At 41.3% G+C, this 18,020-nt stretch overlaps 1 protein-coding gene across 3 annotated transcripts in view; it reads right to left on the minus strand.

Annotated features, from left to right (window-relative positions):
- Positions 1-18,020, minus strand: part of CTNNA3 (catenin alpha 3) — a 2,053,326-nt gene that overhangs the window by 1,950,573 nt on the left and 84,733 nt on the right. For all 3 annotated transcript variants that reach the window (XM_069101886.1, XM_069101885.1, XM_069101888.1), the window contains exon 3: positions 15,744-15,936. In XM_069101886.1, coding sequence (XP_068957987.1) covers positions 15,744-15,936 — 193 coding nt within the window. The remainder of the gene's footprint in view (positions 1-15,743; positions 15,937-18,020) is intronic.

Genomic DNA, 18,020 nt, shown 5'->3' on the forward strand with positions numbered 1-18,020 from the left:
GTCAGACAACCTACTATGTGAGGCCAATGAACTCTTCTATATTGGGAGCCAATAAACTAGGGTTCCTGCACCTATAAAATAAATGGGTGGCTCTCTTTACATCATTGTGTGAGTTTTGTGTTTCCCTAATGAGAATCAAGAGTATGGGAGACTGTGGGTTTTGTTGCTGTTTTCCCATAGGATCTTAGATCTGTATCTAGAAGGGACTCCAGTGGTCATCTAGACCAATGCTCTTATTTTACAGATAAAGAAACTGAGTCCCTTGGAGGTGAGACAACCTGTGACAAGGTCACATGGGATTTGACTCCCAATCCAGTACTGTTTTTACTATACCATACTGCCTATATAGAGCTCACTAGGTAAAAGGATCCTATTGTGATACTTCAATAATTTTGTTCTGTTGTCAGGGGTGGACTGCCGGTGACAGGGTAGATTAATAAAGACACTGATGGGTTAACACTTATTTGAGTTATGTGACCTAACTTTTATTTGGGGACAGGCAGACGTGAGGAGGAATCCCAATCTAAGATCATGGATTAACACCACCCCTCAAAGAATGGAAATTGTGTTGGACCCAAGGAACTGGAGAGATGGGCCTAGAGACATGTTATCAACAATGATTTGTATGCAAGAAGTGCCATGAAGGATATCATCCAAGAAATGTATAATCAGAAAGGGAGGCGGGCCAATTATAGAGAAAGAGCAAGGAATAACCCATTGACAGTCTGAGGGTAATATGTAGGCTACATCGCCTCTTATCGACTCTTAAGTCTCTTCCAGCTCTAAATCTTTGGGAAAAAAAGACCCAGTGCATGAGGGAAAGGCTTCCAAAGCATTAGGTAAATCCTCTTTGGAAGATTAGTGACAGGATGCAGACAAGAATCACAATGAAGAGAAGGCGTGAATGGAATGAGATCTGCACTATGGAGAGGTACACCCATACCAAAGAGATCGCCCATCCTTTGATGAAAATTCTAGCTCAAAATGAACCTAATCTTGTGAATCATGAAGTTTTAATAGTTCTATGGTTGGTGGTGGAACAACTGTTCAAAAGAGGAAAGCCATTATTCAGACAACGCTTTCCAGTAAAAGTAGAAACCAACACAACGTACCAAGTAGATACCATTGGATATAAAAGTTGGCCAAACCATGTAGGCAAAATTGCCAATGCAAAAGTGAGAAAATGATGGAAAAGTAAATGACAAATTGAATCCTATGAAGACCTAGACTGGAAGAAATCTAGGGGCTATTTAGTCCAACCTCTTCCATTTATAGAGCAGGAAATTGGGGCACAAAGAGAAGGGAATTATCCAAGGATGCTCAGGAAGTATGAGTCAGCACTTGAACCCAGATCCTCTGCCACCACATCTGGTCATCTTTTTCCTCTACGAAGGGGCAAGAAAAGTGTAAATAGTTCCTTTTAGCTTCTCAGACAGAGGGTCTTTAATGGGTGTAGTGAAATAACACAGATTTCTTAGGGTTGCCTAAGAAGACATGGGATGAATACCAAATTAGACATCAGGAGAAGACATGGGTTCAAGTCCCATTTGTGACACATATTGTGACTGGGCAAATAGTTTTGTTAAGTTTTTTCACTTTTGAAATGGAGATAAAAATAGCTACCTCTTCTCACACCCCAAGGAATAGAGTGGGGGTGAAGGAAAAATTGCCAAACTTAAAGTCAATTAGACCTGGATTAAAGTTCAGCTTCTCACACATATTGACTTTACAACTTTAGTCCAATCACTCTCCCCATTTCCTGGCTTGTAAAATGGTCATAATAATATCTGCTGCATGTGCAAGCAGAGAAGAGGGGCCTTAGAGTCAGTTAGACATGGGTTCAAGACATGTGACTCTGGGCAGATCACTTACCCAGGTAACTCCATAAGACTATAAATTGAAAAAAAAATTATCTGCATTGGCAAAAGGAGTTTTCTCATAGAAATTCCTTATACAAATAACATCACAGATCCAGCCCCCAAAACACCTTCCCTATTGACTCACAGGATTATTGTAAGGATCATATTATATAATATATACTCGAGGAATCTGAAGAGTACAAAGCAATAAAGACTCAAAATAATATTTAATCAATATGGGTATCTTCAATATCCTAAACTAATCCAAAGAAATTAATACCCAAGACACTTCAAGCTATCAATCTATTGACTTTAGAGTAAGTGACTAGATTCAGAACTAGAGGCCAATGTATGGAATCCTTTGGTTTTCACAAAGATTTAGAGAGAAAAAATCCCAGAGATCATCTTGCTCATCCGACATATTTATCCAGAAGATGAAACCAAGGTCAAGCAAAGTGAAATAATTGATTCAATGTCATATAGGTAAAAAGGGTAAAAAATGCTCAGAACATGGCTTGAGAAGTTTTGTATTTAATGATTATGAAATGAGTTCTAGCCTCAAATACCACTTTTATCATGTCATTCACCTGCTCAAAGTCCTCCAGTGACTTCCTATTACCTTTAATATATTATCCCAAAGACTTAGTAGTCAGAGTCATCATAGAGTTTCCCACTGACCCTCCAATTTGATTTTGTATTAATATCCTGTTTCATAATTTCTAAGTTATTGAAAATTCTCTGTTTGATGACTGCATTTGTCCAGCTGGAATGCCCTCTCTCTTCATCTCTGTCAATTCATAGTCATCACTTACTTTAATATCCAAAACTTTAAACTCCAAAAAATCTTTCCTGATTAAATCTCCCCCCCCCCACTATGATCATTCTTTTTATCTTATGTTGTCATGGTACTATCAGTCATTCCCCTGAGCTCATGGCACTCTGCACCTACGGGCAACCAAAATGGAACCAAGAATAGATCAGAAAACACTATTGCTACATCCTGGAAAAGAAAAAAATTGTTCTTCTAACCTTTCCTCCCAAGAGGAAAACATTGTAGACAGAAGGCCTGTTGTAGAGTCAGGAAAACCTAACTTCAAGTCCTAACCTCTGATATATACTAGCTAAGTCAAGTCACTTAACTTCTTAATGCCTCTGAGCAATTCTCTAAAACTGTAATTGACAAATCAGCTTTGATCCATATGGGTGGAGAGAGATTCTATACTGGGAGTTTCCCACATGGATGAAATCACAGGTCAGGACCTAATCCTACAAAAAATAAGAGCCTCTCATCAAAGATCACTCTGCCAGTCCGATATTTATGTGGTGAGTATTAGGCAGGAGGAAGGGAAGGGCTAGCAACCAGGTCCCAGTCCTGGTTTGAGACTCAGATCCATCGCCCTGTTGGGATACCTTAACTCCACTGTGCATTGACCCATTCCCTCATTTTCTCACTTATACTCACACCACCCTCAAACAAATTCTCTCCCTCTCCAAATTCATTCAGGATGCTGTCCATACAATTGCTAATTCTCCTTCCTAATTTCTTCCATAACTACTCCCAGGTCAATGTGTCCACCTCTGATATAACCAACACCTTTATTGAAATGTTATCTGCTCCTCTTAAACAGGCCCCTAGAATTTGGGTAACAGTGACCCCTACAGCCTACAAGCTAGAACTGTCCTGATTTTCCTCTTTGCCCCAAAAGAAGAGATATACAATGTATACACTGCCATTTTGTTATTCCATCTATGACTTTGTAACTTCTCTCCTGTCATTTTATCCTTTGTCTCCCCAACTCTATTGTCAACTCCTTAAATGCAAAGATTAGGTCTTTTATTTCCTTTTTCTCACCCTTAGAAACAAGAACAGAGCCCTTCCCCCTCCCCCAAGTCAGGTTCTCAACAAATGACCTGGCTTCAGAATTAACTCCTGGAAGGAAGAACCCATTTCCTTTTGATCTTTCTGATTCCTAGGGCATCATACATTATCAGGGTCAGAGAACTAGTTATATAATTTCACTGACAAGGGAAATTCCCTTCACCAGTACTGATCAAGCTTATAGTCTCAAAAAGTTGGCGGGAGAAATGAGGTTCAGTGACTTATTCAGGGTCACTCAGCCAATTTGTGTCAGAGGAGACTTGAACCCAGGCCTTCCTGACTCCAAGGTCATCTCTCTATTCATTAAGTTGTGGCCTTTCTTCATACCAATTAAGTACTTAAAAAATCTTTAAGAATTAATTTAAATATTTGATTTTCTTTAGTTCATATTCCAAGATATACTTACATTAGTGAAAATATAATTATTCTTCGAAGCTTTTTTTTAATCAATAATAATTGGTCCTGATCATTTGGGTTTAGTGACAAGAGTTCAGAGAGACTCTGTGGTCTTTCTGACCTACACTTACTGATTCATGGACGTGCTTGATTTCCCTGGTAAAAGAATGTAAACTCCCAGAGGGTATTGACTTTCACTTTTCTCTTTGTATTGCTAAGAGAAAGCATCGTGCCTGACACTTAAGGAGTAGGGACTGAGCCTGTGATTTCACTGGTTTAGAGAGCCCTGCAAAGAGCAAATTGCCTCTCCCAGTACAGATCAGCATCTTCTCTGCAAGTCATAGTCCTAAAGAGCGCCTAGAGTAGTAGAAGGTTGAATGACTGGTCCAGAGTCACAAAGGCAAAATGTGCCAGTTAGATGCTGCCATGGATAGGATGTTGGACTAAGAGTCAGGAAAACCTGAGTTTGAATCCTACCTCAGATCCATGCTAGCTGTGTGACCTTGGAAAAATACCTTAGCCTCTCAGTTTCCCCAGAGCTCCTACTTCACAGAGCGTGAGGATTAAATAAGGTAACTCGAGTAAAGCATATTGCAAATCTTGGAGTGCCACATAAATGCTAGTTTTATGTGGCAGAGGCAGGGTTTCAATTGCCTCTCCAGCTGGCACATAATAGGCACTTAATGGAAGCTTGTTAGATTGAATTTCTGTCCAACTCCATCAATTGACTTGTGAGAAGCACCTGCTCTCTGCCCCATGGTAGGCACTCAGGTGGGAGGGAGGGAAGAGCTCATGCTTCGGAATGCTGATCTCTTCACACACTCCAGAGAATTAGGAGAATACTCTGTCCAGGCAAGACTGGAGAGTGTGCTCCCCTCTCTGGCCTCAGACTGCATTACATGGGAGCTCTAAGGGTACTGTATGTATTCTGGCATAGCAAGTTGTGAGGGGAATATTCCCACCCACCCCCCAGCTGAGAGTCTGGTTATCAGGCTTCCCTTCTCCCTAAATATCCATGAGCTTACTGTCCATCCCCTCCTAGACACCAGATAACTTAGATACAAATAACTTAATATTGAACTTGGTACCTTAAAAACAAAAGCTCAAGCATTTCTCATAGCAAGCTTCTCATTGACAGACTGTTCCACATGAGGACACCAACACTCTCAGTGATAAGATTGTTTTTGTCATAAGCAGGAGAGCAAACTGGGGAGACAGACAAAAATGAGAAATGAGGCTGGTCCCTGCCCTCTAGATCACATTGATCTACAATGATACTAGCTGATGGCATGAATATAAGCTCTTTGAGGACCAGGACTGGACTTTTTTCTTTGTCTCCCCAGTGTCTAGCACAGGTCTTGGCCTATGCTAAGGACTTAATAATTTCTTATTGGCTAATTGAGAGTTGGCATTTATGTAATATTTTGACAGACATTATCTCATCTGAACTTTACAACAACCATTTGGTATTTACCAACATTATTATAGGAAACCCTCCACCCAACTTTACAGATGAGGAAACTGGGACTTTGGAAGATTTCTGGGACTCATCCAAGTCAGACAGGTAGTAGATATCAAGTGTGGGTCTAGAAAGGTTTCATAAAGGATTTGAGCAGTGGTGTTTTGTTTAATTGTCTGGTTTGGGGCATGAGGGAATTTTCAGTGGTGGAGAGGAGGGGGTGGTAAATGACTGTATCCGGGATCACCAGCTTTGAATAGAACATTCCATAGGCATCTCAAGCACAAAAATGTCCAACCAGGAACTCATTTTCTCTCCTCTAATGCCCACCTCTCGTTCAAATTACCCTTTCAGTGTAGAAAGCACCACCACTGTTCTCATTATCCAAGTTAGAAACCTCAGAGTCATGCTCAGCTCCTCACACACATTCATCCCACATAGCCGATCCATTGCCAAATCCTGTTATTTCTTCCACAACATTTATCGCATATGTTCCCTTCTCTCCATTCCCTAGTTCGGGCCTCTCACTAATCCAAGCCAGCCCCCACTCAGTTAGCTGCCAAACTGATTTTCCTAAAGCATAAATCTAATCATATCACACACACACACACACACACACACACACACACACACACACACACACACACCATTCAATAAACCCCAGTGGTTCCGTATTATTTCTAGGACCAAATATAAATGTTTCTGTTTTGGCACCCAACAATCTTCACAATCTGGCCTCTTCCTCCCTTTCCTGTCTTCTTACACATTCCGCCTCTTCTCCCGTTCTGTGATCCAGTCCTATTGGCCTACTCGCTGTTACACATGTACAACCCTAAGTCTCCTCTCCATGCCTTCTTCCTAGCTACCCCCCCCCTCGGCTGGAATATTTCCCCCTAACTCCACTTGCACCCCTTGCAAGCCCTGTTTTCCTTCAGGACTCAGGTCAAGCATCTCCTCTATATGAAGCTGCTGCTGATCTCTGTTCCACCCCCGCCTACTTCTAGTCCTCAAAGTAGCTTGTTTTCATTCTATGTAAATTAAACACATACTCACACAAATACACAATAACTCCCATCTTAGAATGCCCTCGAGGACAAAAACTTTTTCACTTATGACTTTATATCCCCAGAACTTTGCATAATGCCAGACCCAAAGAAAGTGCTTAATAAAGATTTGCTATCTGATTGAATTGAACTGACTTCAGGTTGATGATGATTTCATTCTCTAGGGCTAGGCCCTAGACTCTCGGGTACCTAACCCAGCTGCTCCTTCTACAGAGGATGAAACTAAGGATCAGAGCAGCTGTGACCAACTTTCTGGCTAAGACAGCTTATAAATAGCAGAGCTGAGATTCACTGGGTGAGAGCACCCAACCCTTTCATTTTCTAAATGAGGAAATGGAGGTGCAGAGAGTTCAAGTGAATTACTAAGGCCACACACCTAATAAGCTGTAGAGCTGTTTCAAGCCCATATCTTCTTTCTTCCTGTGTCATGCTGTCTCTAATGTTAACTCTAGTGTTCATTAAGCCCTCACACCAATTCTCAGGTAGCTCATCAAAAGATCAAGCTATTATCTGAAATATAGTTCATCTTGCCACAAGTGTTTCTCAGAGCAGATTATTGTATGCTGAAGGTCTGTACCTATTGCCTAAGGTGCTACTGAAGGTTTGCATTGTACCATGCATACTCTTTCCCCCATCACCCAACTGCCTGCCCCATAATGCACGTCAGCCAGGACTCGGTACTAAAGAAGAACGCTTCAGTTTGCTCCATAAGCAGAAACTAGCTGCAGACTCTCCAAGTAGACACCAAGGGGGAATGATGATAGCATGTTGGACAGGTTCCAGCCATTAGTAGTTTACAAGCAATATCACTAATTAGCTAATCAGTCTTCAATGGAAATGATTCCATAAGCATTCTGCAAGTTACAAGACACCCCACATGTGGGCAAAAATATGTGAGTGCAAGACATCATCATTCCCTTTCAAGTGAAGAATGAGCAGTAATTTGAAACAGGCTGTGTGTGGTTCTGAGATTAGGTTCTTTGTGACTTAATGCTTATCTGCAAATGCACTTGAGGCATGAGGGCAGCAAATGCATGCAGCATCCATATGGTAATAGATGGACACAATGTGGCCAACAGCTGTTGTCTGAAGCCATATATAGACTGGCGAGAAATACCAAACATTTTAGCCAAGCCTGAACAACCCCAGGTTGGCTGTAGTGGGAAAGAGGATTGACTTTTACATTGGTGGAGGAAAAGTAAAACTAAACTCATTTTTTTCAGACATCTCTTTAAATATAAATGAGGCTTTCTTTTCATTTGAAAGAATAGACCTATCGCTCCTTGAAGGTATACATATTTTAAAACTTGAAAAGTGTTTCCCAAGCATTTGAGCCTCACGTGAGGTAAACATGATTATTATCCCCATTTTACAGATGAGGAAACTGAGGTTCAGAATTGTTAAATATAACACCAGAACTACCAAAGATGTTGGAGGCTAGATTCAAAGCCAAATCCTCTGCAGATGCCAAATAGAGAGCCACACTTCCACTCACTACATCTACACCCACAGATGACCAAAACCAGTCATCAAGAAGCAAAACCCTGCCCTTTTGTCACTAGTTCATCAGCCGGATTTCTTTCTTTGCATAAGAAATTGATTGCAACATGCAATGCAAACTCAGTAAAATATAAGGTTTTTGACGGAAGGCAATGTTTCCTTGGTGTTTGCTTTGTCTTTGTATCCCAGTTCCCAGTATATAAGAGGCACTTCCTGTTTGTTGTATCCAACGTAAAGGGACCATGTAATCATACAAGTAGGACTAGAAGAGAACTAGGCTTAGGAACCATCTAGAAGTCTCTCATTTCACAGCTGAGAAAAATGAAGCCCAGAGAGAGGGAGCAAATGCCTTATCGTGTGTAGACAGCAAGTGGCAGAGCTAGGGATTTGAATTCAGGTCCTTTGAACTACAAATTCAGCTTTCACTTGAAAGTTGCCTCAGTTTCCTCATCTGTAAAATGAACTGGAGGAAGATATGACAAATCACTACTGAATCTTTGCCAAGAAAACCCCAATATGGGGTCATGACGAATTGGATATGACTGAAACAACTGAACATCAACAGTCTGGGTAACAGAAACCTTCATCCCAAATTCTCCCCCCAAAATATCTAAATTGAGAAAGCAAAAGCCTAGAGGTAGGGAAAGGGGGAAAACTGAGAGGGGTAGGGATGCTGAAGAGGTCTAAGAAGAGAGCCATTCTTCTGGTAGGCAGTGTGGTGTATTGGAGAGAGCATTGAATTTGGAATCATGAGAGTTGAGTTTGAATCCTAGATTTACCACTTATGACCTATGTAACTCTGGACATGGCACTTAACCTCTTGGCCTCATTTTCCCCATCTGTAAAATGAGCAAGCTGGTTCTATGACTCCTGAGCTCTGAATCTATGAAAATGGGATTCACAACAGATGGTCAAACAAAAGGAATAAGTACATAGTTAGTGTAATATATCACAGAACCATGTCTAGGAAGGGGGGAACCTGGAAAGCCAGTAGTTTTCATTCTATTGGCACTGATCAGTTGCAGGGACCTCCTACAGACTTTGTATAGATTTATCAGAATCTCACAGTCCTAAAGAACTGAAACCATGACTTCCTTCCAGCCTATCTGCCAACCACTGTCCCTACCTCCCCCACCCCAGAGCATGCAAATAAGGGGACTGCAGCTGATGTTTCTAAGTGCTGACAGCTAAGCCCACTTCTTTTCAACCACATGCCCCAAGCCCAAATAATCTGCACATAGCCACAGTTGCACGTTAATGGACTGAGCATCCTAGACTCTATGGATAGCACTGTGGCTGCTTGACCTCAATATTAGAGAGATGCAACACAAAACGTGGCTTCCAAGGGGAAGGTTTCTAAGTAGGGGATCAAGGAAAATTTCTTGCAGGAGTCAGCATTTAAGGTAATCTGAAGAGAAGAAGGAATACACCAGGTAGAGAGTAGAAGGAAATCTGTAGAGATCAAAGTAAATCAAGTCATAATAATGTTGAATTCATAAAGCATGTAGTTAACAATAATAATAATAAATAGGGGCTGCATAATGTTTTAAGGTGTCCAATGCACCTTAAATATGTTATGTCATTTAATCATTTGAATTATGGGAGAAAGGTAGATGAGATGGACAGAAAACCTTCCTATTGGAAAAAAAGACCATCACTGGGGAATCCTGCATTCGGTGTTTTCTGGGATCCAGAAGAGGAATCGAAGGTTATAGCTCTATGAGAAAAGCCAATAGAAGACATCTCTTGGAAAGTCTCTTCAGTGGAAACACTTGAAATTTCTGATTTGTGACATTTGGAAGGAATCATACAGCATTTTGAGTGGGAAAAATACCCTAAAACTTCTCTGATATTTGCTAAGAAAATGTGTCACACTTCACTGTCTCTACTATGTAACAGTTATGGAAGCACTTAATTCGAATTCATGACATAATGAAAAGAATATGGAATTTTGAATCAGAGGACCTGATAAATCCCACCTCTTATTCTTACTAGATTTGGGGTTTTCTTGTGAAAGGTACTGGAGTGTTTTGCCATTTCCTTCTCTAGCTTGTTTTACAGATGAGGAAACTGAGGCAAAGAGGGTTAAGTTATTTGCCCAGAGTCACACAGCTAGGTCTGCAGCCAGATTTGAACTCAAGAAGAAGAGAGTTCCTGACTCTATCCACTGTACCACCTAGCTGCCTATCAAAATCAGATGATGTTGAAAGAAAAGAAAACTTCAGTCCTTCAGCACTGTAGAAATAACAGGTTTCCTGATAACTTCATTTTCAAAAAGAAACAATTAAAATACACACACACACACACACACACACACACACACACACACACTGAGCCCCAAGGGACCTTCTCCCTGCCTTAGCTTTGCCCTGCGTCACTCCCACTATAATGTAACTTCCCATCAGAGGCCACCCAGAGAAACCTGGGGCCAGTGTGCCAGAACCACCTCCAAATAGCTCTTCTGAGCCAATTGTCATACTTTCAGTGTACTTTCATTTACACTGAGAAATGCTCGAATGCTACAAATCAGGAGGGTTTGATTTATTGTTTTGTTGATTCTTTAATGGAAAAAATGTTAATACAACACATTAAACTTAAAAGTGTGCAAAGGGTACAATTTTCCCCCCAGAGGTTGAGTTGTTAAACATTTACTAGCACATCCTTGCCTGGGGTCTTGAGGGTTTATTGTGTATGCCCAGTGTGTGCTGGCCTAGATCCCAGATTACTAGTTACTGCTGTGCCCTACCTACAGAATGAAATAAATTTTCCTAGATGTTTCCTTCCTCCCCTGAACCCTATAACCTCTAAGCGTGCCTCAGTAGCAAGGCAAGCTCTGGGTGAATTTGAGCCTCACTGGGGAGAAGCAGGATTCCCAAAGAAAAACTGCAAATAACACAACCATGGTCTAAAGAACTGGGGAAAGAAAACAGCGGAGCTGTAGAAGTCAAACCACGCTGACAGGAAGCACTGAGAGATAAAAGGGGGTTTGTGTGCATGAGAGTGAAAATCCTCTCGAACAATGAGTCTGCAAGAAAGAAGCTGAGCAGGAACAGGACCTGCCAAGTTGCCTGTAGCCTCAAATCAAAGAACAGTCGAGTGTGATTGTTAATTTCATAGACTCCTACTATTCAGGTGACAGCAACATGCTCCTAGTGCATCTCTATAAACAGGTAACCAGGCAATATAGCCATCTCAGTCACTAAGACAAGAAAGAGGAGGCTACTCTATTTGGAATAACATCACATTACACCGAACTTCTTTGCTAGCAAAAAGCAGCTTCTCAAATTACAGGTAGCTGGGTAGCTCAGTGGATAGAGCACTGTGCCTGGAGTCAGGAAGATCCCAGTTCAAATCCAGCCTCAGGCACTTACTAGCTCTGTGACCCTGGGCAAGTCACCTAGCCTTGGCTAAGTAAAATGGAGCTAATACCAGCACCTACCTCCCAGGGATGTTGTGGGGATCAAATGAGCCTGGCACATGGTAGGCATTATATGGATCAAATGAGCCTGGCACGTGGTAGGCATTATATGGATCAAATGAGCCTGGCACGTGGTAGGCATTATATTATGGTTAGTCATTACTAATAAATGAATTTCAAAATTCTTGAAAACACATACTTCATAGAGAAGGGAAAGTCTATCCTTTAATGCCAAGTCTTTTTGTCCATGGAAGGAAACAAACATTTATTAAACACTTACTATATGCCAAGTACTGTGCTAAGCATATTATAAATATTATCTCATTTGATCCTCATAACAACCCTGGGAAGTAGGTGCTGTTATCATCCACATTTGAGGAAACTGAGGCAAAAAGAAGTTAAGTGATTTGTTTCTGAGGCTGGATTTAAACTCAGATCTTCCTGGCTCCAGGCACAACACTCTATCCACTATAACATCTAGCCACAACCAGGTCCAAACCAACAGGGACTAAGAACTGCTTTTGTTAATATTTTGATAACTATATTTCAATATAATTGATCTCCTTTGCAATACTTTGTATTTTGTTTTATTTACTTAAAAATAGTATCCTGACAAGGGATGCATTAAGTTTCTCTAGACTTCTGAAAATTTACATGACTCAGAAAAAGTTAAGAATCCCTGATCTAGAGGCTGTTACATCAGCTAGCTGGCCAATCCAAAACCTTTATCAAGTACCTCATATATACCAGAAACTGTGCTAAATACTGGGGATACAAAAAAGGCAAAAACAAAACAAACAAAAAACCCCAGTCCCTGATCTCAAGGAGCATAGCAGATGATGTGTATAATATCAGACTCAGAATCAGGAAAACTCTGAGTCCAAAACCTGCCTCAGACACCCACAAGCTGAGTGATCCTGGGAACATCAACCAACCTCTCTCTCTAAGAGGTTTCAGTTTCCTCATTTGTGAAGTGGGAATAAAAATAGTACCTGCCTTATAGGGTTGTTGTGAAGATGAAATGAGATGACCTATATAAAATTCTTTGCAAACTTTAAAGGACTATATAAACTCTAGCTCTTATTGTTAATAATAATAAATGTCTTCCCTTCACATCAGGCTCATATCCAGAGTCCATCTTAGGACCAAGGAAACTGAAGTGAGGAAAATTTGAAAAGACTTGGCTGCCCAAGAAAACCGTTGGTAAGAAGGAAGTCTCTGTATACACCAAAATATTGACAGCAACACTTTTTTGTGATAGCAAAGAAATAGAAGCAAAAGACACGTCCGTCCATTGGGGAATGGCTAAACGAGTTGTGGCACATGAATGTAATGGACTATTACTAAGCTCTAAGAAATAATATATATGATGACTTCAGAGAAGCATCAAAAGATCTATATGAACTGGTGAAAAGTGATTGGCACAGCCAAGAAACAATGTACACAATAATGACACAATGGAAATGGAAAAACCTATGTACCAAAAAAAAAAAAAAGAATCAAAAGTGATGTAACAAAATTATAATTATAAATAACAATCAGGACTCAAAGGAAGAGAAATAAGAAGCTACTGCCAACCCACTCCTTCATGGAACACATCCTCAGACTTCTTCAATGTAGTGATCATTTGTATTGAATTCTTTTTCCTCTTAAAAATAATATTAAAGCAGCTAAGTGGTACAGTAGAAAGAGCACTGCCCCTGGAGTCAGAAGGATCTGAGTTTAAATCCAGCCTCAGATATTTACAAGCTGAGTTACCCCAGCCAAGTCACTTAACCCAATACATATACATATATACATATATGTAATTTGTTATATGGGATGGCTCTCTGGAAGGGGCTGAGACAGTGATACATGGTATACGTATGATGATGTAAGAAACAGAAAATATTAATAAAAACTTATTTTTAAAAAAAGAAAGCAAGGTCTTGGCCAGCCAATATTACATATAACTGTCAGAAATTTGTTTTAAATAGTCCTTCATCCCACCCATAGAACCACCCCCATACCCTCCCCTTAGCTCTTGCTTCCTGAGTCATTAGTGATATTTGCTCTGCTATCCACAGGCATAAACACTGGCCTGGTTCCACATTCCAGGACCTGGGGCCATTTGATGGCTTCCCTCCCACGCTGGAGTGCCTGCAGTTTCACTGGGCAGGGAATCAAGAAGGAGCAGAAGATGAGCCCCTGAAGATTGCTCACCAGAGAAGACCCTCTTTTATCTTTGCAGAATGCATGCTGGGTGTGAGGAGGCTGTGGAAAACACAATGAAAAGAGTGTGGGTGACCTGAAACTCCCATGGAATGGCTTGTGTTTCTAAATGTCTTTTAAAAGTAACTGGGAGAACAATCCCTTTTTTTATTTCAATTCAACAAGCAGCACCTCCCAAGTCCAATCTATTGCCAAGTTTGCCTTCCAATCATCACTCAAACACTTCTCCTTCTCTAGTCTAATCCAATAAGTTCTTACTAAGTTCCTATACAGGGCTAGATAGAGTGGACAGAATGCTAGGACTAAAATCAGGAAAATTCATCTTCCTGAGTTCAAATCTAGCCTCAGATACTCAGTAGCTGTGTGACCCTGAGCAAGTCACTTAACACTGTTTACCTCAGTTTCCTCATCTGCACAATGAGCTAGATAAGAAAATGGCAAACCACTCCAATATCTTTGCCAAGAAAACCCCCAATGGGGTCACAAAGAGTCGGATACAACTGAAAAAATCGAACAATTACAAGGAGCTGTTGATGCCCAGTCCCTGAAGCTTTCTATGAGCTCATCACTGTGCTAGGCACCCAGGGGTGAGGGCAACAGATGTCATTCAGGTGCCTCTTGTGCTGGTGGCTATGGCCAGAAGCAAAGCCATAATCAGCAGCCTAGTCAGCCATCCGTCACCAAAGACCCCAGATGCCGGATTCCTGTGCATATGGTGGACACAGTCAGTGAGACACCTGTGGGCTATTGTCAGGACCAGTGCACTAGGTGCTGAATGACCTACCAGAGGGGATTCAGAATCTGAGGGAAGACTAGACTGGAAGTAAACAGAGCAATGTCCCCCTCCCCCACGATAGCTTCTGGGATAATCTTACACAAGGGATCCCGAGCAAATACAGAGATTGGAAGGAATTAGTGACAAGAAAAAAAAAAACTTATTTTCCTCTGGAATGACAGCTGATAGGGGCTTGATAAATGTGTATTGACTGACTGACAGATTGACTAACTGACTGAAGGAGTCAATGGAAGCTAATGCCTGGTAGACAGTAACTGATAAAAAAAAGAAATGGAAGCTCACAACATGATCATCATACTGGTAGCTAATGGAATTCAGTCAATAATAGCATTGCTGTCCACCCTAGAGATGAAGTTCTGTTTAAGGATTTCATTGCTGACTAAAGATAGAATAGGAAAACCAGCAGCATTGGAGTTAGAGGATCTAGGTTATGATCCCAATTTTGTTGCTTGTTATCAATGTAGCCTGGAGCAAGCCTCTTGTCCTCTTAAGTCCTTAAGGAGAGATGGAATTCTATGTCCTCTATATTGTCCTGGGGCTCTAACATCCTAGGCATGGGATTCAACAATATATAAAGAGTAGAGTAAATGGTAGCTGATATTTATATAATATCTGGTGGTTTACAAAGCTCCTGACCTGCCTCATTTCCTCTGATCCTCACAAAAAGCCTGTGAGATGGGGACTAGAGACATTATCATCCCCATCAGAAAGATGGGAAAAACAAAGAGCAGGGAAATTACCTATGAGCAATAATATATCCCAAAAGCAGCAATTGCAATGATTAACATTTAAAAAGCATACAGGGGGCGGTGTGAATAGAGTACCAGCCCTGGAGTCAGGAGGACCTGAGTTCAAATCCGGCCTCAGAAGATTAGTCTTCCTGACTTCATGCCTGGCCCTCTACATACTCTGGCACCACTTGGCTGCCCCAGGATGTAGGGTACTCAGCACCTGAATGACTGAGCCAAGGTAAGAACTCAGGGCCTTAAAGCTATTAGCCATTTGCTTAATTATAGGAGCACCACTGCCTCCCACAGAGAATATCCCAGAATCTTACCTACAACTCCTAGGACAAAACCAACCAAGCAAAGCTCTCCTCCTCTGATTCCTGCCCTGGATATCTCCCCACAATCCCATGAGGACAATGGCCTCAAGACTTACTTTCTTTCCGAACTTCCTGCAGGGCTGCCATGAGCTCTTCCTTTAGGACCGTGGCCTCACTGGCAATCTTTTCCCCCTTGTCCAGTAAATTCCATGTGGCTTCTTCAACAGAAGCAAGAAGAACCCGGGCTCTTTTGGAACGTCCTTTTTTCCTGTTGGAAAGATTCTGGGGACAATTCACCAGGGTGGTAACCTAAAATGTAAAAAGACAATATATTTACTAAGGGTGAAATCTGTGAGTTAGTTGGCATAAAGTGAGAAAAGAGGAAAGGGAACAGTCCTGGGATATCTCCGTCTCTTTGGATACCTCAGGATCAGGGATATCTCAGCCTCAGAAACTGTCTGTGAGGTAAAGGGGAGAGAGCACATGCATCACGTTCTATACTCCGCTACTTACTACTTATGTGATCTTAGGCAAGACGCATTTCCTCAATGGGTCTCAATTTTCCTCATTTTTAAAATGAGTGAAGATTGGCCTAAATGAACTCCAAAGTCCCATCTATCTTAAAATTATCATCCTGTGAGTAAAAGTATGAAAATTATTTCATGAGCATCAGGAATTCTGGAGGCTTGACCTTCTTTATTCAGCCATCAGGACAAAACTGAAACTGTGGACTTGGTCATCATCATTTCCATTGAACTTCTGATTGAAAGGAAGAAAAAGAAAGATAGATTACTCTGTTTAGGATTAGAGAGCCAGGTAAAACTTGAAGTAGACTGCTGGTCTTGGAGTCAAGAACGCTAGGGTTCAACTTCCACCTTTGACACCAATTGTGTGAGCAGAAGTCTAAACAGGTGTGGAAAGATTGCATAAGCATCCAGGGAGTAAGCTCACAGAACTCTACAACTGTTAAGAGTATTTAGATCATAGATTACAGATCCCATATCCCAGATCTATGACCAGCAGATTATAGACTGTATCTCAGAGGCTAAATAATCCAGCCCCCTTATTTTGCAGACAAGGAAACTGAGGTGCAGGAAAGCCAAAAAAAAATTGCACAGCGCCACAGAGCTAGTAAATGTGAGAGACAGGATTTGAACCTAGGACTTCTGAGTCTATTCTAGTGTTCTTTCCCATGTCTGACACTGGTTTTGTCCTTTGCTGAAAAAAAAAACAAATCTCCCTACTGCCACATGTTCAAAGTATCAGGAGTTGGGAGCTATTGACACAAATCCAAAATGAAAAAAAAGTCCTCAAACTCTCAAATTTTTGCTTAAGAACCAGAAAGAAAGTATCATTGTCTACTAAGTGCCTTCAGAATGCATTTTAACCAGTAAAATTTATGTATCTTCCCACGGCACATTCCTCCTCTATTGTGTGTGTCCTCCACACTTCAAATATCTCCCTAAGAACAGCCAAGGCTGTCAAATTTAAATGAGTGCATTCCAGAAAAGCTTTATTCTTTATTAGAAATGCTACCACTAAAAGAAATATGGCAAGGGCATGTGGGAGAACACTGGGCTTCTATTCCCCTCCCCTCCCATCCCATCCCATCACAATGTGCAAAATCTTCATTTGGCTTCAAATCCCCTCTGCACCAATGTCTCCCTGGCTCTCTAACAAAATTGCTTCATATTGATTCGAGTGGAGTCAAGGAAAATTTCCAACACTTTGTTTCATTGCAGAGGTAAGCATGGCTTGCCAATTCTTTATGCCCAGGAGTTGAGTGAGTCTTCCTTTTTCAGCAAGTCTTCAGTGAGAAAGCTTTAATTTGCTTTAAAAGATGGACAGAGACAAGTACATGACAGAAAATCTGACAGAGGTTATGAACCTGGGGGTATTTGTTCCTGAATACATAACACAAGCATCCCTTAACACACACACCAGGCTCCAGGGGGCAGGAAGTATGAACTTTGGAATGACTCACCTTGAGATAAGTAAGGAAAAGGAAGGGTGATCAGACCATTGTCCCAGGATGCCAAAATCCACAGGAGTGTGACTTTTCCCAGGAGAGATCTAGAAACCACTGTACTTTGTAACTTACCTCCTTCTATTTGTCTGCATGACCCCCTCTTACCTTTTCCAGGCCCTCTTCTACCCTTCTATTGCCAAGGCATACATTTCTTAGGGCCTAGCTTCCCCCCAGACTCCAAGTAGTTACATGTAGAACTGTCTTGGACAGAGACCACCCTTCCCTCCAGCACCATCATGTCCAATGTCAGCTGTCTTTTGTGGAAAGATTCCTAGTCACGGAACTGGGTAAGGCGTTGATAAAGAGAATTAAGTTTTACACACACACACACACACACACACACACACACACACACACACACACA

Source organism: Petaurus breviceps, unplaced genomic scaffold (assembly GCF_028583685.1).
Source record: "Petaurus breviceps papuanus isolate PSGF00001 unplaced genomic scaffold, PetGlider_PUasm1.0 490, whole genome shotgun sequence".
In the NCBI taxonomy this organism is placed as follows: domain Eukaryota; kingdom Metazoa; phylum Chordata; class Mammalia; order Diprotodontia; family Petauridae; genus Petaurus; species Petaurus breviceps.